The 22,569-nt window shown below is 35.5% G+C and overlaps 3 protein-coding genes across 7 annotated transcripts; 1 reads left to right on the top strand and 2 right to left on the bottom strand.

The window, feature by feature from the left end:
• Positions 1-2,895: 2,895 nt before the first annotated feature.
• Positions 2,896-4,446, bottom strand: LOC100256361 (photosystem II reaction center W protein, chloroplastic). Its single transcript, XM_002282023.4, has 3 exons — positions 4,124-4,446; positions 3,421-4,031; positions 2,896-3,331 (listed from the first exon to the last, which is right to left on the bottom strand). Exons 2-3 carry the CDS (start codon positions 3,515-3,517, stop codon positions 3,021-3,023), a joined length of 408 nt encoding a protein of 135 aa, XP_002282059.1. The 5' UTR covers positions 3,518-4,031; positions 4,124-4,446; the 3' UTR covers positions 2,896-3,020.
• Positions 3,847-11,471, bottom strand: LOC100251205 (probable galacturonosyltransferase 6). 3 transcript variants are annotated; one of them, XM_002282066.5, is made up of 9 exons: positions 11,024-11,471; positions 10,876-10,910; positions 10,551-10,592; positions 10,343-10,457; positions 10,172-10,245; positions 6,832-7,064; positions 6,249-6,606; positions 5,115-5,636; positions 3,847-4,446 (listed from the first exon to the last, which is right to left on the bottom strand). In XM_002282066.5, the coding sequence occupies exons 1-9, from the start codon at positions 11,133-11,135 to the stop codon at positions 4,171-4,173; spliced, it is 1,767 nt and encodes a 588-aa protein (XP_002282102.1). In that variant the 5' UTR covers positions 11,136-11,471; the 3' UTR covers positions 3,847-4,170. The 3 variants fall into 3 exon arrangements, with proteins under 3 accessions (XP_002282102.1, XP_010651938.1, XP_010651936.1); XM_010653636.3 differs by having other exon boundaries at positions 6,832-7,067; positions 10,551-10,589; positions 11,024-11,457; XM_010653634.3 differs by having other exon boundaries at positions 6,832-7,067; positions 11,024-11,456.
• A 3,901-nt stretch (positions 11,472-15,372) lies between these two features.
• LOC100246066 (magnesium transporter MRS2-I) lies at positions 15,373-21,030 on the top strand. Of its 3 annotated transcripts, none has more exons than XM_010653639.3 (11): positions 15,373-15,901; positions 16,010-16,039; positions 16,271-16,421; positions 16,601-16,722; positions 17,690-17,764; positions 19,485-19,709; positions 19,788-19,832; positions 20,063-20,107; positions 20,280-20,309; positions 20,396-20,515; positions 20,635-21,030. In XM_010653639.3, the coding sequence occupies exons 1-11, from the start codon at positions 15,662-15,664 to the stop codon at positions 20,665-20,667; spliced, it is 1,116 nt and encodes a 371-aa protein (XP_010651941.1). In that variant the 5' UTR covers positions 15,373-15,661; the 3' UTR covers positions 20,668-21,030. The 3 variants fall into 3 exon arrangements, with proteins under 3 accessions (XP_010651941.1, XP_010651940.1, XP_002282145.1); XM_002282109.4 differs by having other exon boundaries at positions 15,374-15,901; positions 20,619-21,030; XM_010653638.3 differs by lacking the exon at positions 20,063-20,107 and having other exon boundaries at positions 20,619-21,030.
• Positions 21,031-22,569: the final 1,539 nt, after the last annotated feature.

Genomic DNA, 22,569 nt, shown 5'->3' with positions numbered 1-22,569 from the left:
TGTTAAGCCGTTTTGCTACTTTTGCCTAATTTATGATGAAGAAGAAAATATCTGATAGAAGAAACCCACAGAAGAATCAAAACGAGCGTTTTAATTTTCAAGGTGTGTTATCACGCGCGCTGAGTTCTTCCACTTACAACATAAGTCACATAACAAATAAAAAAAAACAAAAAACAAAAATCATTGCAGATGAAGAAGAAAAAAATCTGATCAAAACAGAAAAATTAATTAAAACCAGTCTGCAATCTTAGTATACGATTAGCATAAAAGTAAAGATAACATTGTTGTTGAAAGCTAAAACATGAACCCATTGTATCATTAGCACAAACACACAAGAAAAAGCTAGCAGAAGCGTCTCGATCGGCCATTAGCATCAGCATCAGCATCAATGATGAAGGGAAGGGGGGGAGCGGGGGCAGGGGTCATCTCTATTGCCGCCGCCGATACGCGTACAGGAAGATTCAGCAGAAGGAGGGACTGGACCTTTCATCATTAAATCAGCGACCTTAAGGCTGGTGTTAATCCTAGCGCCTCCCGCAACAGCTGTGGTGAGGATCAACCAGAGAGAGGCTGAGATGAACGCCCAGATGATGACCTTGTTGAATGTCTTCATGTTATGAAATGGACGCAAAATGCCGGGGATGTCGCCTCTGAGAGAGAGAGAGAGAGAAGGGAGAGAGAGGAGGGAGGGGTGGTGGGGTTTTTGGGATTCGGGGGGTATATATATATAGAGAGAGAGAGAGAGAGGCGGGGATTCACCGTACGTGTCGACCTCACTAAAGAAGTAGCCAGAAGTGCCGTTGCACTGAAAAACGCGCCATTCGGGAGAACAGTGCATGAGATTGCGGCATTTAGTGACTGGCGTAATCGGCTGTTTTGATTTTATTCTTCTCGTTGGGACGGTGAGGGAAAGTAATTTGCCCTGCCCTAGACGTGGGAAACCATTTGGCATAAACCCCACCGACTTGGCGTTTAGAAGAGGAGCCATCACATCCTCTGGTTCGACGGGGAGGTGCTACCCTGAAATTTAGATGTCAAGTGGCCTTAAAAAATAAATTTATTTTTTATTTTCATTATTTTTTTCTTTCCTTATTTTCCACTACCCAAGACACATATGCATGAAACAAATATAACTCTCGTCAGTAAAAACAATTATGAGGGAGCAGTGAGCACCCATATCTCTATCTCTGTGCAGGAAACTCTTGTCAGTAAAAACAGTTCTGAGGGAGCAGCAATGTGCCTCTGCAGAACAAGAAATTTCACATGGAAGAAAGGCAGGTTCTCTATGGAGTATGCTGATATAATAAATATGGTAAATAGGAGAAGCCCAAGACAAAGACAAAGCTGAAGCCCAAATACGTTTTCCCATGTAACCACTAATAATTCCCAAACAACATTTTCTGACTTTTTTATTTTAGGTGGGGTTGTGAAGAGGCTGGTCGTGTGCCGCAAATAAGTTTTTCCTTTTTTGTAGACGGGGGCTGTGAAGGCAGGGAGAGAGAAGACGGAGAGATTCCAAGGGAAGGGGCATACATTCCTGGATGTAGAGAGAAGGAGAGATTCTTGGGGGTAATTTTTTACTTTATTTTAAATCAAAATTTGAGAAAGGGGGGAGTTTTAATCAAAATTTGAGAGAGGAGAGAGATTTTTTAGTCTCAATTCTCAACTCTATAAGTTTACTCATTCCTATTAAAATTTACTTAAAAATAATCAAAATATTAAAAATATTTATATGAGAAATGGGAAAATGGGATACATCAACTTATGATTATTTCTGTATCAAAATTTGAGGGAGGGGTGGTGGGGTGAGTTTGTCTTCTAGGCGACACTGGCTCCATCTCTGAGAGAGAGAGAGAGAGAGAGAGAGAGAGAGAGAGGAAGCAGGTGGTGGGGTTTTTTTTTTTTTTGGGGAGGGAGGGGGGGTGGGGTGAGCTTGTCGTCTAGGCGACACTGGGTCCATCTCTCAGAGAGAGAGAGAGAGAGGAAGGAGGGGTGGTGGGGTTTTTTTTGTTGGGGGGGGCGGGGGGGGGGGGGGTGTGTGTGGCGCAGTTGAGTAGGAGAGAGAGAGAACCTCTCACAGAGGAAGAGAGAGAGAGAGGGGAGTGGGGAGGGTAGGTTGAGATTTGGGGCATGGATCATGAAAACCATGAATCAAAAACCCAAAAATTTGCTAAGAAACTTCAACGTTTTTTCTTCTTCAATTTTCTTTCTCGTTCGTTTCATTTCAAGATTTCTAAATTTAAAACAAAGTTTATTTTTGAAATGGATTAGATAGGGTTTTTCCATCCAATTATTGGATAAATTTTATGCATCTTCCTTAAGATTTTGATTAATTATACCTAATTCCCATTAATTTAAAATTTCATTAAATGCTTGTTTCTTGCATTTGTTATTTATTTTGAATATATATTTAGTCAAATTTGGAGTTAACCCATTTTAATTCAATCATATCATATTTTAATCCAACTATATTTAAATATCAAATAAATCTTTTAATTAAGATGGAAGAAGAAGAAGGTAATAGATAAATTAAGAATATTCAATATTATTATATAAAAACATTCTTAAAAGGAACTTAAGACACTATAAAAGTAAAAGAATTGTAGGATATTCATGTTCAAAGCTTCTAACATCATTACACAACTGGTTTGCAATGGTCGGTGCCCCAAGCCCATCCCCTTTCAACAACTTCACCCAATAAAGGATCTGTTTTACCCATATACTTGTATTCTGATGTCTCAATTACCTTAATAAAGACCAATGTATTTTCCAGATAATCTTTTTTAACTCCCGAATCCATTCTCACCTTTTCAAGAATCATTAGAGTTACTCCACATAATTTTTTCCTTTTTTTCTCCAACCCCACATTTTTAGCAACAAGTGAAAAGAAAAAGCTGAAAAGAGGAAGAGGGAACAATTATAAAACTAGGCAGAGTAGTTGGGCATACAAGAGGTAGTTTTACAACCACAGATACAGATTTATGAAGAAAGTAGGAAGGGCATGAATGGGTGTGGGTTAGTTACAGGGACAACCCAGACTCTTCATCCTCTTCAAGAGTTGCAGTGTAGACAAAGTAGAGAGCCCAAATCAGACCAAACACACCAAACAGGATCCAACCCAGAGTGTTGTTGCTCAACCCAAATGGAAGTCCCGTCCCTTCTGTGCTCATCCTCTCATCCACCAGAGCCATGGCTGGGCTTGACATGGTTGCAGCACAGGCTGCTGCCATCAGTGATGCCCCCATCCCCATCTTCAAGCTTCCATCCTCCACACTTGGCTTCTCCTTCATTGAGCATGTGACTCTTCCCTTCTTTGCCATCACCGGCAACCCTGCAACCAATCATCAATCCATAAAACTAAGGCAAAGACAGGTGTTGGAAAATGAATGAGAATTTCTATACTAAACAAGAAAATCTTACCCAGAATGGCCGATGAAGTCCCCACTGTTCCTCCATTTGGGCGGAGACCGACACGGGGGAGGGATGAGGTTGGAGTGCTGGCTGTGATGCTGGCCATTTTTCTTCACAAAAGGAGAGGATCAGTTGGATTCACATTCAGGGCATCAAACTAAAGTTAATATTGTTGTCATCAAGTCTGTCCAATGAACCACACAACTTGGATAAATGATAGCCCCTCATTTGAAATCTCATATCTGAATACATCCAACCAACGTCCTCCACGTGTTGCATCATATCTGTAAACGGCAGGTGTTGGCCTGACAAGAAGTCAAGGCTCTGTTTGGGGCACCCCTTTTCAACCTAGTAAAACTAAATGGCAAACACTACTGGAATAAACAGACTAGTTGTCATAGCAAGAAACATCATACTTTCTCGAAACCCCAGATGCGAACATAAAATAGCAGAGAAGTTGATCAGTAAGTTGAAAGCAAGTCATCTGTCTGAGACTACATGAGCATCTGAGATGAATTATATACACAAGTAGCAGAATTACAAAATCCAGAAATGACGGTAAGTTCATTTCCATTATTGGTATAACCGTATAATTTGACTCAGCTCCAAGAAGATTATAGCTGAAAAAATTGGGTAAAAATGAGCCGAAATGTACATGAGAAATGATTGAAGAAAAAGAATTAATTGAACATGTGACGTTACTCGTACGTACTATGGAGTGGATCAATCTATACCACTTCTCATGTTGTGGATTTTTAACTACTCGTGTATGTTGCACTGTTGCAATAAAGGGTGGCCATAGTTTAGGTGTTTGCTCCAATAGCCCTTGTACTTTGAAATTCCAATTTCCAACCATGGCTTCATAACTCCATCATACTGGATTACAGCTGCTCGCTCAATCTGGCTCCGCCCCACACCAGACTCATAGCCCAATCCAAGGGCATGCCATCTCCTGTCCAAAGCAACTGTCCGCTTATAGAAGGTGACCCAACCTAAGGGCAAGCTCCCAGCCTTCCACAACGGATTCTCAAGTCCCTGCAAACCAACCATGGGGTAAACAAACATAAAGGCATTAGGTGCATACTCAAATTGAAACACAAATGAACAAATCTATGGTACATCAGGTATCATTGAATCTGTCCATATCTACAACTACATATAAAATATGTGTATATGAAGTGCTAAAACAGAAAAAGAAATATAATTAGGCTGGTGGCCTGATATCAAAAGTAAAGCTAGGTTGAAACCAGAATAAACTAGCATCTCAAGGCCATTATTTACAACAAAGCCTTGTTCGCCAACTAGTTATTATTAAAAAATGTAGGACTATACACACAAGGGAGCACATCATGTATTGTTGGAGTAGGACACAAGGGAATATGTCCCCCACAGCCCATCATCTGTCTTTACCAATAAAGAGTAGGACAAAACATAAATTGAAACCACCTCCGGAGAAATATAAGTTCCCACAGAAACACCACATACACACAGATGATGAGCATGGATGATTTAATCAAATCCAGAGAGCTGTGACAATGAAGGACAGCAAGTACCTAGGGCTAATCACGAGAACTAATAGGTTGGATTCTTGGCTAAAAATATTTCTCTTAAGGAGATATATGGCAGATTAGGATAGCAGATTAGGCTGTTGGGTTTAAAAAGAAATGGATGCAAGGACAACCCAAAAAACATGAATTCCATACCATTTGAAGGTATTTATGGTAGACAGCTGTCAAATTCTGCCGCCTCCACTCATGCAGATCAAATAAATTCATCCCAAATGCCCATGTGCATGTCTTGGCATCAAACCTCTCAGCCACCATTGGATCAGAGAAGTTGATAAACATATCCATCCGATGGAATGAAGGCTCAACTTCCTGACAAGTCTCCACTGCTCCATTTACTTTACCCTTCATATCAACACTCCAAAGTCTGCTCAGATCTCTCTGCACCACCACATCATGATCAAGGAGCACAATCTTATCAAGTTGAGGGAAGACATCTGGCAGATAGAAACGAAGGTGGTTCAGTGCAGAAGTATATCTTGAATCGTGGGAGTTTTGCTTCTTCAATGTTGAATTATATTTGGCAGCCAACCATTCAAATTTCTCTACACTCTGGATCTGTATAGTGGCTTCACCAGGAGGATTTAATAAGAACCACATCAACATTGCTGGGTGGTTGAGCGAATCCGTCACCACATGGAACACAATTTTCTCTGGATCCTGAAAGTGGTCAAACAAAGATAATTGATTCCTTATCGTCACCAAAATAAGATAATCAGTCTGCTCAGTTGCCTCCAAAGTATGTGGCTCTACTAGTGGTGGATTCATTGCAGCAATGTACTACTAGTGGTGTATTGGAATAAGCACAAAAACCCAAACTCTTGCAATTGTTAAAATTATAAAGCATTTCACCCAAATCCATGATTTATTATAATATTTGGAAAAGGACATAATTATCAAACTTCAACAAGAACACAATTGCCACAAGGAGAACTTTTTTTTTCTATTGCTGGATTTGTTGATGACCATTTTTTTATCGGTAAAGCAAGAGAATATCATAAAAAAGAAACACCAACAGTGTTCTCCAAAGTAGACAGGGGTGCTAGAGAATATTCAGTTGGATGACCATTAAGCACCCCACCCCAACCGCCTCTCTGATCATTATTCAGTTGGTTCTAGTAGTAACTTCAACTTAGTTTTATTTATTTTTTCCATTTCACATTCAAGGTTCTTTCATTCTTCTTAGTTCTCTTATTTTTCTTTTATCAACAATAGTTCCAAATTGTTATAAAAAGTAATACAACTCAGAAGAAAAGAGATAGGACAGTTTACCATAGCATTGGAGATGGTAGATTTCACAACCACGGCACAGGCCAGAACATTATCAGAGAAGACAGCATAGTGATAGAGATTTCCATCATTCAATTTTTCTTGGTTAGGGAAATTCTGCTCCTCAGGCTGCAGGGCAAAATATTCGGCTGTCAGCCTCATAGTAAGGCAGTGAAAGCCTTTTGGGGTTGTCCTTCCAGCAAGCTCAACCAGATACGTTGCTTGACTCTTCTGTGCCCGAACCTGTTCTTCTACCCTGTTAGTCATGGCTCGGAGCTTGGAGACTAAAGCAGAGCAATCTGTATAAATGTGACTCGCTTTGGATAAGGATGCTTCCATGGTTCTCATCCTCTGCAAAGCACTGCAAAGTTCATTGATGTTATGTGAGAAATGGATTTATGCACTCTCTCCGCCTAAATCAGAGCTGGTCAAAACATTTAATTTATATGTGAAATACAATCACTTCCAATCTACAATATTCTTATTTACCAATCATTTTTAATTTCCTCATTCAACTCCATTTTTGGGCTATTATATATTTCAGAGTTAGATGCAAGTGTACAAACAAAGTAGTGAATTGCTTTACCTCCTTGACAAATCTGAATCCTTGGTGGCTTCACCCACAGCCCGCTCCAGCTCCTTAATTCGTAGTCTTAACTCTTTCACTAGGTGGGAATTGCTGCTTGGTGGTGCAAGATTCAAGTATGCTTTTGCCCTAATCACTTGATCTCTTATCTGTTTTATCTTCTCATCAGTCACCCTCTGTGGTTGGGACCGTATGCTCTGGTCATGTTGAACTTTTGTCAAGCTAGATTGCTCCTGCTACCAAGACCAAACCACATTGATAAGCCAACAGCAAAGACTATAATAAGTTTGTCACTTACTTATAATAAGGATTCTTCTATCAGTTTCCTTTCATAATCATAAAAAACCAATGACAAATACATCAATCCAGAAACAACTTCCACAGTATTACTCAATAAACAACCAATAGATCTTTGCAGCTGAAACTTCAAACCACAATGAGAAATCCAGAAACCTCCTACTTTTACTATTTCTGGTCTAGGTTTAAACAAGAAACACAAGCTTAACTAAATTCTAACTCCATAAATTTCTAACAGAGACCACACACACAAAGGGAAAAAAATGTTCCATTGTTTTTTTTTTATAGGTAAATGAAGATCGTATTAAATTTAAAAGGTATACACAACGTATACAAAGCAACAAAAACCAAAAGGTGCGAATACATGGAAACAAGCAACCACACCCTATGGAGAGCCTAACCAGTCCACAAAATCAATCAACGACATAGAACCATTCCCAATGTACAATCTAATCCAATCCCAAAAATGATATGGAAAAAATTTTTAATTCTTTGGTCCAAGCTTTTACAATTCTCAAAGGTTCTCCTATTTCTCTCCTTCCAAATAAACCAAAAAAGACATAAAGGAGCAACTTTCCAAGTCATTTTTCTTTTTTTGCCAACAAAGGAGTGGCTCCAACTCAAGAGCATCCCTCTCATTAAAGAGTGCATCACCCATTGTACGTCGAATAGAGCAAAAACCAATTGCCACAAAATACACGCTTTTGGACAATGAAGGGGGACATGATCCCTCATTTCTTCTTCTGTCTTGCACAAAAAGCATCTATTAGGCATCCTCTAACCCCTCTCTGTAAGCTGATCCTAAGTCAATATCTTAGCCCAAGTCGCTTCCCAAACAAAAAAGCTAGCTCTTACAAGAGCCCAAGAGTTTCATGCTATACTGAGGGAAAGATTCCGCTCTCTTACTTATTTCATCTTATCATTATTATAATTCTTTCAAGGTTAATACAAATAAATATTTAACTCCCTCCTATAACCTGTGAGTTGATGATTTTAAGATCTCAAAGCAAGTAATGGCTGAATCAAGAACATGTGAGATGATTCCAGTTATGCTAATAGATGCTTCAATCCACATGTTCAAACTAACTTAAGAAAGAAATTGAATCATCGCTCTCCCTTTTTTTTTTCTTTTTGATAAATAAAACGAGATAGAACTATATTGAAAAGAGACGCCAAAACAGCGACTCAAAGTATACAAAATAGATCCCCCCCTCTTCTCCCCAGTTGGAACAAAAAAAGCTATCAAAATGAAGGTGCAAAAAAACCCCACCCTCAAGGAGAGCCCAGCCAATCAATGAATCATTGCTCTCCCATACATTAGTCAACCCCTCAAACCCTCCCTGCTTTTTTGTAGACATGTCCTAATATAAAAATAATGCCTTCCCTGGTTTTTTGTAGACATCCTAATATAAGAATAATGATATCTTTGTGATGGAGATAAAGATGTTAAATTGTGCACTTATAGGATATAATAATGTTTTTATTTGGTTGTTTCTTTTAGGGTTATTATTATCTAGTGATAGAATTTTATTATGGTTATGATTCTTTACATTATTATTAGAACCAGTTTCCTAGTAGAGTTAGGATTGTCTGTCTATATATAGGGCTAGTGGTGTTAAACACTTTAGACTTTTGATTAATAATAATCATAATTATTTAGAATTTTTCTCTTTTACTTATATATCTCTCCTCTATATTATTTTTCCACTACTGTTCTACATCACTTTGTCCTCAAAATTTTGGTGATGTTTCACAAATATGGCATTCTTACAAATGGTTGTCAATTAAGCCTATCAAAGGGGAAAAAAAGGGGAAAAAAATATTAGAGAAGAAAGAAAAAACAGTACCAAATTAAGCTTTTCCACGTTCAGTTTGCCTTAAGATCAGTTAACTGCTGCAACCCCATAAACTATATTCGTACTTCCGCTTTTTCTACCCATGCTAACTAGTGGCATGGCATTTGCAATGTATTTGCACTAGCATTGTTTAACCTGACGCCATAAAGCATATTCATTCTTTCTAGTTATACTACCTAGTGGCATTGATCAACTGTTGCAAATGCCATAAAGTATATTCATTTTTTGTAGTCATACTAACTTGTAGCACGGCCTGTTCAATGTGTGAGCATGCCTGACACATACATTTATTTTATTTAATTTCCATCAAACATATTTGTGCATCTGGGGAATAAATCTAATACATTCTTTGGAATAATGTGGCACACTTGTGCCTTAGATGAGATCTGCCTGATTAAAGAAAACATCATGTGGCAAGACCACATGAATCCATTTAGACAGATAGAACTAGGGAATAAGGATTTAGATAATCTCAATATCATCGTAATGATAACCATGCTGAAGCAATTCCCAAATACCAAGTATTGAAAAATCTCACTGCCAAACAAGCTATCCTTCTAGTAGTACTAATACTTCTGATCAAATTCACCAGACAGGTAAAAGTTTGGAGCCATTTTGATCAAGGAACTCCAACTCTCCAATGAATATTATCAAATTTCAAAGTCACTTTCACAAGATACCCCATTATGACCTCCTGAATCTACAATGCATCCCCTCGTAATAAAGACAAAAGACCCCCTGCAATTCTATCCACCAGCAAGGACCTCAGTCACAAACTTGTACAAAACTACAACCACAATAACAGGCTGGACTTATATGTAATATAAATTCTACTCTCTATATATTTGAATTAGATGATTGAGCTTGTTTGCAAGCATGCACATAGCACAAAATACAAATCACAAACAACTACAGATTCCACCATCCAGATATCTGTATTGACTAATTGAATGGGGAGTAGTTGATGACAATTAGGTATTTATCTTCACAATTAAGGATACAAACATTTTAAGCATGATCTTAGTCACAAAAGATAGCTCTATAAAGAGCAGCATGAATCAGGTAGAATGATTTTCAAACTGCAAGCAATAAGATTTTCCTTGATTTCAAATCAATAGGATAAAACTAGCATATACAACACTATAGGTTTCAAGGCAACATTAATGTGATAAAATCTACAATCATACCTTTCCTCCAGAAGTTGTTGCTAATTTTTTCTGTGGATTTTGCTTGTTTTCTTCCTTCACTTTGTGTTCAGTACCTGAAATTCAAACCAAATGCAAAATATGATTAAATTCAAAATACTAAATACTGATTAACTTATACAGAGAAATTTACATACACCCAGCAAGACTAACCATTTTTTCCCAACAAATCAGCAGTAAACCCACTGGAAATGTTGGAATTGGGATTCTCCTTGGATCCGTCTCTGTACACAACTAGGTCTGGCTCTTTTAAGCCTTCATCCTCCTCCTAAATCAAAACGCAAAGTTATTCGACTAGTTATAAGTATCTAATCAAACTCAGACTGCAAATGCAAAGCAGATCCAACCCAATTTAAATTACCGTCTCGACAACACTAAGTGTTTCACCATCTCTCCTATACTTCTGCACCAACAAACAAACCCCACCGTCAGTCTCTGTTATAAAAACCACTACCTACCCCATTTGGTTGCTAAGAAAATCTAAGAAAATAAAACAATCAAGATTTCTAAATAATAGATTTTTATTTTTTTTAATCCCAACAAAATAACGAGCCTCCCCTCCACTAACACTAATGCAAAACAACTATTCAAAATTTTCCATCTCTTTGGCTCGATTTTCTCCGCAACCAAACATACTCCCATTTAGAAAACACAGCAAACTGGAACCAAAGAACAAGGATTCATACAATACTCGGTAAATCCTCCACAAACTCTTTCTTCCCTGCATCCACAGATTCACAAACAATATCAACCAATACGTATCAATAATCCAACACAATTCATCATGTGACCAAAAAAAAAAAACCCAAATGTAAACATGCATATGCATCTCACCTAAAAAAACTACATGCTTGAGCCTTTCAGAGAGTAAAATAAGTGGACAGAAGACAGAAAGAGAGAGCAAATAGAGGATGGCGATCCTCTTCCATCGCCAAGACTGCTTCATCAAGATCAGCAGCAGATGCGACCCGTTCTCACTCTAGGGTTTCCAATTTCTCCCAGCAACAAGAACATGTGCTATGTAGATTCTAGAGAGAGAATGAGAGGATCTTCAAAGAGAGAGAAAAAATAAGAGTTTTTTTGGTCTATTGATTTGGTTCGTTCCTGTATGAATACGCATCCAACACCGTGCTTTTGGATTTCTAGAGAGAGAAATATAAAATTTTTTAGAGAGAGAGAAAGCGGAGAAGTAGGAGAGATCTATAAAGAGAGAGCTTCTCCCATGTTCGGACACTGAGAGAAAGTGTTTTTATTGTTTTTTGTTTTCTTTGTTTTTTAAAAGCAACCATCTTTATTTGTTTTTAGTTTGGAATTTTTACACTTCTCCGGAGTCGCGTCGTGATTGGAGACGCGTGAGTGGCGATGTATGATGTGGATGGTGGTAGGGACATGGATGATGATGATAATGTATGATGTCATGGTCATTTGGATGGTTCCCTAAGCTATAAATGGTGAAAATTTTGTCATATTAGGCAAGATATCATGAAAGAATCCATTGTTTGTTTGATTATGACAAAATATGAAATAAAAAGAAAATTATCACAAAATCTAAAGCCAAAAATACCAAATTTTCTTTAAATGTAAAACTTTTGTAAATGTGATTTATTTGGAATATTTATGGAAAATATATAGTAATTCCTTATTTTTCTAAAATATTATTATTAGTATTTACACTCTAATTGTGGTTCAAAATTTATAAGGTTATTCATTGATGTTTACTAAAAAGATATTAAGTGGTCATAAAATTTAAATTTCATATATAAATTTTATTTTTTATAAAAAAAATAATATTAAATACTTTTATTTAAAATATCTTAAAAGGTTAATTTTGATAAACTAAATAAATTTATAAAGGTGATTTGATGAAATTTAAAACCCAACATGGATTAATATATTTATATTACACCTTTGAGGCTCTTGATGAAATTAACCAAATTTATGTTGACTTCCAACTCAAAGCTTTCGTGGAGGGGAGTGAAGTAATTGGTAAGTTTCCTCCATGCACAAATATTCTATTCTTTCTCCCTGGTATTGCCCAAGGTCCCCCTTGGGATTCAAGCCACATGGTGACATAAAATATTGGGCACATGATTGGTCGCTTTCAAATACCTTGGAACTCTAAATTGTACAAAGCAAGGCCTTTTGATCAAACAAACCAAAAGTCATAATGATATATCTACTTGTAACATTTAGAAGGAAAATAGGAGTTTGAAATCCCATTTTAAAAACATGGTTTTTACAACATTTAGAAACTATATTTTTAAAATATGATTTATAAACATTTGATAACATCTCAAATTTATTCTTTTTCCCAACAAATTCTCAAAAACATGTCCTCAATCCAACATTTGTTAATCTTGTTTTTCAAATTCAAAAACTATTTTTAAATCACAAAAACTGTTTTTCATAACAATCTCGAAGTGTCCAGACTTTTCCTTGAATGAGTATGGCCTCACAATCCCTGTCTTCCCTTTTTTTCTTTTTGGGCCACTAAGTCGAAGTCAAGGGAAGATCATGACAGGCGAGAATTTATTTCATGCTATGAGCTAACCATATCACACATGAAGACATGTGATGGTGAGGTGGGGTTGGCGGAAGAAATGTGAACACTGCACACTTTTTCATTTGGACTAGATAATACTAAACTTGATTTAAATTACTAAATTAGGTCAAATTATTTTTCATTTTTTTTTAATATATGTATTAGATATCCATGTTGAACTTGCATTAACAATAAAGTAGTAAAACAATATATATATATATATTAATAGAATAGAATGAAAATGAATTAGAAATTATTAAAGTCAAACTTACTTTTTATTTTTATTTTTATTTTTTATATGCTTTCATTATTTCTCTATCTTGATCATTTCTATCATATTTACAGGATTGAAATATGTGCAATTACACAACAGAATGGTTCTTTCTCTTTGCATGTAAATATTAAAAATTATGCATATAAAAGAATTACATAGTTTTATTTATATTTAAAATCAAATATTATTTTTTTAACTACAAAATAATATTTTTAAGGATTAAGGTTATTAAATATAGTCTTTTAAATCTCCCTGAATATTAACTTTAATTAAAAAATAATATTTATAAGTGATTAAAAAAAAATTATATGCCTTTCTCAACCTTTGAAAGAGCCCTTTTAGCTTTTAAAATCGTGGAGAGGGGACTTCCACACTTAGGTCTAAATTCCATATAAATTATTTTTTAAGTTATAAGCTATTTAAACAAATTAGCTATAGAAACATATATATTGTTTGTGAGCTTGATAATGAACTTCTAGCTTAGAAGTCAATTCAAACAAGTTATTAAAAGATTTGGAGAAAACCTAACTCCAAACCTAGGTTCAAGACACACCAAGGTTAAAGCCTAAACTCGAGACACATTAGGGTTTTAAGAACAATCCATAAAACATATCAAGGTTCAAGCTTATGCTTGAAACACAAAAGTCCAAATCCAATAGACAATAATGTCCAAACCAAATCAACACTAAATTCATTTTTATTTTGTTCAAAATAGTCACATGTCTAGGTAGAGATACTTCTAAATTTCCAATAGGGAAGCTCAAGTGCCCATGCAATATTGCTTTGAACTATGTAAATTTGAATATATATATATGTTTAATAGATTATACAATCAATAAATATAATGACAATTCCCTTATCATATACATGTTTTTCGGGTATACATGGTTAAAAGTGAGATATTAAATTCATTATGCATACAAATATAATATTCTTATTATGTTCTACAAATTACTCACTCCCTTTTATGTATATATTGTCCACTTTAGACATAATTGGTTCTTATGGGTTTAAAATAAATATATATTATAGAAAGGAACATAATAAATATATAATTTCAAATATTAGATATCATAACAAACTTGTGATTTTTACGCTGCTAACATGATATCATAATAAACTTCAAATAGTTTCAATGAATCAAAAAACACCTCTTAAGTAATGATCAAGATCTTATAATTTAAAAGTAACTTTCCCCTCTCCCCGCTTTAAATTATTTTAAAGGAAAAAAAATATCTTCAATTTAATTTTTTTTAAATGATGATTTTCAAAAAATGATGATTTTTAAAATAAAATTTAATTATTTTCATGTGTCTTTTATAGAATAGTTCACAAATCTATTTCACACTTGAATCCAAAATATATTTTTATTTATAAAAATATTGAGAATTGTTTGTTAGAAATTATTCTTAAAAATCGAGAATATTGTTGAATAGGTGTTGATACTTGTGGAACTATGAAAAAAATACAAAATAAAAACAATCTTTAACTAAATTTATTTTTTCCATTCTTTTTCATACAAAAACAATAATTAATTTTAAAATATATAGTTTTTAAAATAATTTTATTACTTTTAATTTGCCTATCTCAGTCAACTTTCCATCAAGGCTTAACATTAATATTCCTCTTTTAGGTTTATGTTATTTTCCTTAATAAATTTTAAAAAGGTTAATAATTAAAAATATGCTCTCTCTCACTTTCATTTAAAAAAAAATTAGAAAATCTAAAAATAGGTTTAATTAACTATCTCTTTTAATATAAAATAATAAAATTGAACGAATATTTTTATCTTATTACTAAGAAAATTCTAAAAAATATGATAAAATCATAATCATCACGTCCAAATACAAACACATGACATCAAAATACAAAACATAATAATATTATTTTCACTTTATTAAGTGATAAATGATGATTAAACAAATATTTTGTTTCTAATTTTTAAACTTATCTTCGCTTTTTCCTGCTCGTCTTAAAAAATAAGGGGGGTTTTAAAGCACACCCATTATTAACATAATAATATTATTTTCCACTTTATTTAGTGGTAAATGCTGATTAAACAAATATTTTTCCACGAAAGTACATGAAAAAAATAGGACAATGCCTTTTTAATAATTAAAAAACAATTGACATTTTCTAGAAGAGATGCAGCGCGTGAAATTCAGTGGGTGGCATCTTAAATGACTTTTTTTAACCCCAAAAGGATTGGAGTGAGACGGAGGAAGGAAGGGGGATGATGGTCAATATCCACGCAATGATAGGAGCGTGGGACACGCGCTGACAGACGTGAGTGAAATAAACATTAATGAGACTATTTGAAACCTTTTCCCCTCCAATTTTAACTTACACCCAACAAACTTCACTACCAGCCATTAAGCCATGCAAATATCTCAGAGCCTCCAAGCTTTTACCAGTGCCTTTCACTTTCCCTCACCCTCCAAAACCGTAAATCTCCCTTCTCCCTCACCCTCCAAAACCGTAAATCTCCCTTCTCCCACACCACCACTCTGCTCAGTCCCAACCCATGTGAATTTTTCACAACCCCACTTCACCAAACTGCAGAAATTCTCTGGTTTCCGTTACCTTTTGCCATATAAGTTCATGTAGATGTGGTGTTTGTTTTTATGTACCAGAGGTGTGGTTTGAATGTTTGGTAATGGGTCGAGACGGGTTTGTCGTTCCCGGGGATATTCAACTGGCTTCGAAGAAGAAGACCGCCGTTAGTAGTTGGGTTTTGATGAATGACAATGGGGAGAGTACAATTCTGGATGTGGACAAGTATGTCATCATGCGCCGCGTGCATATTCATGCCAGAGATCTGCGCATTCTTGATCCTCTCTTGTCATATCCTTCGACCATTCTTGGAAGAGAAAGAGCTATTGTTCTCAATTTGGAGGTGAATTCTTGATTTTTCTTTCCCTTTGCAATCTCAGTGTTTGGTTTGTTGTTGATTTTCCTTTGTTTTTTTGTGGCTTTTTTCTTTTCTTCTTCTTTCCGGTTTCAGCACATCAAAGCAATTATCACAGCAGATGAGGTAAATCTCTCTACACTGATTTGTCTCTAAGTGCATTCTGTCTGAGTTTGTGGAGGGGTAATTTATGCAAACATTTTGGAATAAAAAATTGGGTTGTTTGGGTTGATTTTCAAAATTGGGATTCTTACTTTGTTCTCCTCGGAGTATCTCAAGTAAATGAGGAGAACTGGGGTTAGTCTGGAGTAGATTGAGACAGGTTTTAAGGCAAATTGTCCTTTGTTTTTGGGGCAGGTATTGCTTCGAGATCCGATGGATGATAATGTTATTCCTATTGTTGAGGAGCTCCAAAGGCGGTTGCCAGCAGTAAGTACCAGTTTCCAAGGCCAAGGAGAAGAGGAAGACCTTGGAGCGCAAAATGATGCTGAAGCTGCTGAAGAAAATGGTGAATTGCAGTTAGTTTTTCCTTTTTGGGTTCTTTCCTTGTGACTTTAACAATTGATAGAATGGAAATGTTGTCACATCTTATTTCTATTTAGGGTTGATTTTGGTACCAGTTATTATTCTTTGTTGCTCTATCATACGAGTTTTTAGTATCCTGATGCACTGAGTCATTCAATATAGAATTTCCATTTGAATTCCGGGCTCTTGAAGTAGCACTAGAAGCCATCTGTAGCTTTCTTGATGCGCGGACAAGGGAGCTGGAAACTGCTGCTTACCCAGCTTTAGATGAGCTAACCTCCAAGGTAAGGGCTTGGTTAACAAAGTACTCTCTCTGCTTGATCCATATAGTTCAATTCATCTAGGAATTAGCAACTCTATTTTCCAGACTATCATGTCTCAAATCCCTTGATAGTGTTAACTGGAGTTCGATTTTCTTTTATTAACATACCCTTGCAGATAACTTTCAGGGGCTCGGATTTTCCTCTCTTAAGAACATTATGTTGTTTTAGGTACCCTCATTGAGGTTAAAGTCTAATTGGTGGGATTATTTACTGAAAAAGCCTGTTATCACACTCAACTTTGAGGATAGTCAACTTCTGGGAAAAATCAGACTTAGGGGAGATGAATGATATTGGAAGATAGAAACATTTAACTGCTTATTCTACTAACCTTGAGTTGAAATTGAAATTTTGTTTGTTACCAAGCTAAAAGTTTCTTTTGGTTCTTAGCTAGAATAGTTACATGAATCTATACATCCTGTACAGCTGTAGTGGAAGGGAGCATTGTTAGGAACATGAGAGTTCAAACTAAAAAATCGAGCAAAAGGGCAATCACAACCATCCAGTATCTGCTGTTCTTCCAGGCCCTTCATCTGACAATTTTCTTGACCCTGCAATCAGCACTGTACAATAAAAAGCACACACAAAAAAAGAAGAAGAGATTTTGTTCATAAAGACTATGTTCTGGATTTTGGAGTAGAATCACTTCATGTTCCAGCTTTGGGGTAGAATCCCTGTATCATGCTGGTTCTAACATAATTTAATAGTCATCTTTTTTGCGACCATATACCAGAGTTGCTAGTTTTTGCAAGCTTGTTGCAAGGTTTAGTGAGTGCTAGTCTTTAGATATTTTAAATTGGAATGAGTATTTGGGTTTTCATATGATTGCTACTATCATGATCATGATGTTCATTTTATCCAATTTGTGTACAATTTAGATACTTCTCTTCCCCTTCATCATTTGTAGTGAAACAGTTACAATTACGTGCAGATTAGCAGTCGTAATTTGGATCGGGTTCGTAAATTGAAGAGTGCCATGACAAGGTTGACCAATCGGGTTCAGAAGGCATGTTTATATCTCTAACACACTAATATTTTTCTCAATTTTGGGCTGGATTCCTTTCTTTCAGTATTAAATTACAATTATATACTTATATGGGATCCAATTCAAGCATTTTACTTTGAGGTGAGCCCATGAAAATTGATTTATTATCTTTAATGACATGCTTGGACTTTGAAAAGCCCAGGACGTGTGTTTAGGTGTTTCATGGTAGCTTACTCAGTTTTGTATTATGGTTTATAACATGGTCATTTCAAGAAAATAAAAACGGAAATGAGAATTCAACTGTTCAGTGATGTCTGTGAATCATTTTTCTTTATTATAGATAATCTTTGTGGAAGAATTGGACACCAGAGTATTTTACTCTCCTCCCTTTAAACAAAGAGGTTAAATCATTATATCAGTTAGCATTAAATGATTCTCTGTTTACTTGGAGACTTCATCCTTTTTGACCTGAAGTACATTAATTAATCTAATTTTTTAAATCAGTAAATTTGACTTCCTAAGTGAACTCCAATGAAGAAATAGCCTTCCTTCTAAAGCAATCATTTTGACTTTATATTACTAACTTCAACCTATTAATTGAATTATTAGCCCCAAGTAGCTGGTGTGAAGGCATTGCCAGGTCAATAGCCTTCCTCCTAAAGCAATAATTTTGACTTTATATACTAACTTCAACCTATTAATTGAATTATTAGCTCCTAAGTAGCTGGTGTGAAGGCATTGTCAAGTCTAGCCTTCCTCAATTTTTAAATCAGTAATTCTGACTTCCTAAGTGAACTCCAACGAATAAAAAGCCTTCCTCGTAAAGCAATAATTTTGACTTTAATACTCACCTCAACCTATTAATTGAATTATAAGCCCCAAGTAGCTGGTGTGAAGGCATTGTCATGTTTAGCTAGGTAAGCTATCAACTGAATTACCTGAAATTCCCTTTTTTGATATTCGCTTGTAAGGAAAAAGATTAAAAAAAGTTACCTGATACATGGATTGTTGGGTATGCGGAAGGTGAATGAGCATGTGGTGACAAATTATACTTTATATCACTAATTGAAATTGGATAAGCTGTTTCAAATGCAAGATTGGTTTTTCTTTCTTCAATGATATATTAAGATGCTCTATGTTTTGTTAGGTTTCAGTTCATTTTTTATGATGCTCCTCAAACATTAGCAAAATAAAGGAAGAAGAGAGATGAAAATTTTCCATCTAGATGGTCCATATATACCACACTTGCCCAACTTTCTGGACACATTTTGAAAATAGAGCTAACAATTCCTTCGGTTAGAATATTTGTCAATTGATCTCCAAAATTCAGACTCAGGGGTACATGGTCAGTCTTTATATTTCATTAATAAAATGTCAATGCACTGCAATGTGCTCAGTTTTATCGTGATAATCAGATTTTGGTTGTGAATTGTTTGGATTATGGCTCATTCTCATAACTGCGTATTCTAAATGAAGTAATTTTTTTTCCACATTGATATTAGGCAGAATAGAAATTTTTGAACTAATACACTAGTGCAAGAGGACGCACACCTGAAAAATAGACTTCAATTCTTGTACCAGTATGATCAGCCTGAGTTTCACACTGTATTCTCAATTCATATCCGTGATGCATATACACACTTGGTGTATGTTTGTCGGTTGAAATTAGTAAATATTGTTATTGTAAGGACTTCTGTACCTGGAATTTTAAACTTATCCTTTCAGATGCTTTTGGTTCCAGGTAAGAGATGAGCTTGAACAACTTCTGGATGATGATGATGATATGGCAGACCTGTACTTATCAAGAAAATTGACTAGGGCTTCTTCATCATCCAGTGGTTCTGGTGCTCCCCTCTGGTTGCTTGCATCTCCTACAATAGGCTCAAGGATATCCAGAACAAGTAGAGCAAGTGCAGTAACAACTCATGAGGAGAATGACGTTGAGGAGCTGGAGATGTTGCTTGAGGTTGTAACTGTTATCCAAATGCCATTTATTTTGTTAAACACATGCTGAATTCTAAGATGAATCCTCCTAAATTTGCAGGCTTACTTTATGCAAATTGACGGCACATTGAATAAATTATCCACGGTATGCACCAAATTTGTTGTATACAGGCTTCTTTTTTATTTGAACAGTTGCATTTGTAAGCACTGCCGGGATATTCTCATTCTGATTGAAGCAGACTCACCGGGAATATTGCAGTCTGCTGGATTTTTTTTTATTTTTTATTTTGGTATCTCTCTGCTTGCGTTTTCATATATATATATATATATATTTTTTTTTTCTGGTTTATATTTTGGCCTTTTTTCCATATCCAGCTGCGTGAATACATTGATGACACTGAAGACTACATTAATATTCAGGTAAATGGTTGGACAACTTGGTACTTGACACCAAAAACAGAATTAAATTGGTTGATAATATTGATGGAGTCTTTTTACATGTATTAGACAAAAAGGAAAATTTCTCTCTTACTTTAAGAAGTATTTAAAGATAATATTATTGTTTTGTGATCTAGTGTGTTCCTTGTTGCAGCTTGACAATCATCGAAACCAGCTGATTCAGGTGCTGTATCTTGAAAAGTTCCATTCACATCCTTTATGCATATAAACTTCCAGTCATAATCAATTTTCACTTTTCTATGGCGGCAGCTTGAGCTCTTTCTAAGTTCTGGAACTGTCTGTTTGTCTATATATTCTTTGGTGGCTGCTATATTTGGCATGAACATCCCATATACATGGAGGAACGACCATGGATACATGTTCAAATGGGTATGTGGAGTTCATCATCTCACTGCCAAAAAAAGAATAAAAAAACACATTGCCAAGGTTTTGATTGTTTAGTTTTGTTTTTTCCCTCAATTTTTATGCCTAGGTGGTCATCCTCTCAGGAATGGCTTGTGCATCCATTTTCTTGTCAATAATTTCATATGCTCGGAGCAAAGGTCTTGTTGGGTCTTGAAAAATAAAATCATTTGGGAGGTGAAACAAATGTGCAGCCGCTCCAAATGAGCCTGCAGATGAGATTGATGAAGCATTGCTGATTACTTGAGGGCTTGTGGAGCTGGTTAACAACTTAGTCCATTCAATGCAGGTGGCATTAGCCAATGAATGAAAAGGTACTTGTATCAGTATATCATGTTATTAGAATGTGATGTGATATAGCTAGAGATGTAGCATTGTTGCTGTAAGAAAAAGACGTAAAAATAGCTGGTAGGTGAATTCAACTTTATTGAAGTGAATTATGTAAGTTCACATTTAATGGAAGAGGGTATTAGATTTGCTTATGTCTGATCTCAAGTTACTGTCCTGCCACACTAGTTCTCACACATGATCCTCCCATTACCCTGTGAATTAAGCCGAGCATGGCATACATGAGGAACGGGCATGCGATGAATTAATAACAACCCTTCTTTGGCATTTTAGTGCCAACAGTTCTGATGATTTTTCCCTCATTTTAGGTATAGCTACTCATTTTGATCCAAATGATTGATGGTTGGTTTGTTGAAACAGTGATGATAAGGTTGGTGCAGGTGGTATTATCTTTATACGACTCCCCCTTTTCTGCTGGGCTAAATAGACCCGAAACGGCCCCCACCCACCAAAACTAAAGGAAGTGTCCCAACTTCCATATCAAATGGTGTTTGTAAATTGTATCCAACTCATTCAATTTGACCAAAATATGGAGCACTAGTCTTTCATTTTTGTGTTGGGGATAAATGTATGCCCAAGATCCAATCTATCATGTAATCAACTTTAGTTTTAATAAGGTATTAATTCTTTATTTCATTATCATATTTGTTTAAAATAGTTTATATGATAAGGTCCTTGATTAAAATTTGAAAAATTGTTATCATGATAGAGATTATGATAATGAGAAGCAATTCTTTTAATAATTTTAATCTAAACTGTTCTTGATCATAGAATTATTGTCAACAGGACATCAATAATCCAGATAGATCAATATACATGTGATGGTCTTTATTGGATAAATATTGATATATCTCATTTGTTAAATTACATATATAGATGATGCACATGTATATATATTGATCTATATATATACAAAAAATTCCTCGGAAAAATTACATTTTTGTTCCCATATCCTTTCAAATTTTACCATCAGGCTAAGACCCAGAAAGAGAGGTCCACCCCATGAAGCTTGACACTTTAGGTTTAGGGCAGTGGCCCCCCAAGGCCATCAAATGATATGGACTTTTAGGGGTATTTGAAGAATCAAGGTATGAACACCAGGGGGCAGGTGAAAGGGGTCCATAGTCCACACACATAGGCAGTGGGACTCTGGTTTGGTGAGATGGAGGATGAGACTATTATGCCCTCTGCTTTTCCACACAGAAATGCCATTTGGCATCGCCTTTTTTGACTTCCCACAGCTTGTAAAATCCATCCTTCAAATGCAGCAGTGTGTCTGCCCTTTCCCATGGCCTTCATGTGAAAGAAATGACATTTTCTCAGTGCTGTTGTTTTCATGCCTTCCTTGGCTTACATGCATTGTATCTCTTCCTTTTATCCTTCAATTTAATATATCCCGCAATGTACATATATTCTTCTTGAGGTGGTTAAAAAATAAACAAATACGAAAGATAAAGAAGATACCGAAATTAACTCATATATATAAATTGGTGGTAATTAAATTGTAATTTAAACTATTTTATATACTTCTACTTTACATTAGGATTTTATTTTATTTTAGTTTTTTTAATAATGGGAATCCACCCCTATTGACCCTTATTATAATTATTGAAGGAGGAAGCTCTAGACCAAAAAGGATATAGTTTTGTTTTTGTAGTGTAGGGTACTATTTT

This window comes from Vitis vinifera, chromosome 7, assembly GCF_030704535.1.
Source record: "Vitis vinifera cultivar Pinot Noir 40024 chromosome 7, ASM3070453v1".
Lineage (NCBI taxonomy): Eukaryota > Viridiplantae > Streptophyta > Magnoliopsida > Vitales > Vitaceae > Vitis > Vitis vinifera.
This window is presented reverse-complemented; position numbering and strand designations above follow the sequence as displayed.

Excerpts from the sequence above, each read along its gene's own strand:
- LOC100256361 (XM_002282023.4), bottom strand. The coding sequence starts at position 3,517 with ATGGCCAGCATCACAGCCAGCACTCCAACCTCATCCCTCCCCCGTGTC. Across the intron at positions 3,332-3,420 it reads GACTTCATCGGCCATTCTGG|GGTTGCCGGTGATGGCAAAG; the intron begins GTAAGATTTTCT and ends GATTGGTTGCAG.
- LOC100251205 (XM_010653634.3), bottom strand. The coding sequence starts at position 11,135 with ATGAAGCAGTCTTGGCGATGGAAGAGGATCGCCATCCTCTATTTGCTC. Across the intron at positions 10,246-10,342 it reads TGATTTGTTGGGAAAAAATG|GTACTGAACACAAAGTGAAG; the intron begins GTTAGTCTTGCT and ends TTTGAATTTCAG. Across the intron at positions 5,637-6,248 it reads CTACCATCTCCAATGCTATG|GATCCAGAGAAAATTGTGTT; the intron begins GTAAACTGTCCT and ends GACCACTTTCAG.
- LOC100246066 (XM_002282109.4), top strand. The coding sequence starts at position 15,662 with ATGGGTCGAGACGGGTTTGTCGTTCCCGGGGATATTCAACTGGCTTCG. Across the intron at positions 16,040-16,270 it reads CAATTATCACAGCAGATGAG|GTATTGCTTCGAGATCCGAT; the intron begins GTAAATCTCTCT and ends TTTTTGGGGCAG. Across the intron at positions 19,710-19,787 it reads AGCTGGAGATGTTGCTTGAG|GCTTACTTTATGCAAATTGA; the intron begins GTTGTAACTGTT and ends CTAAATTTGCAG.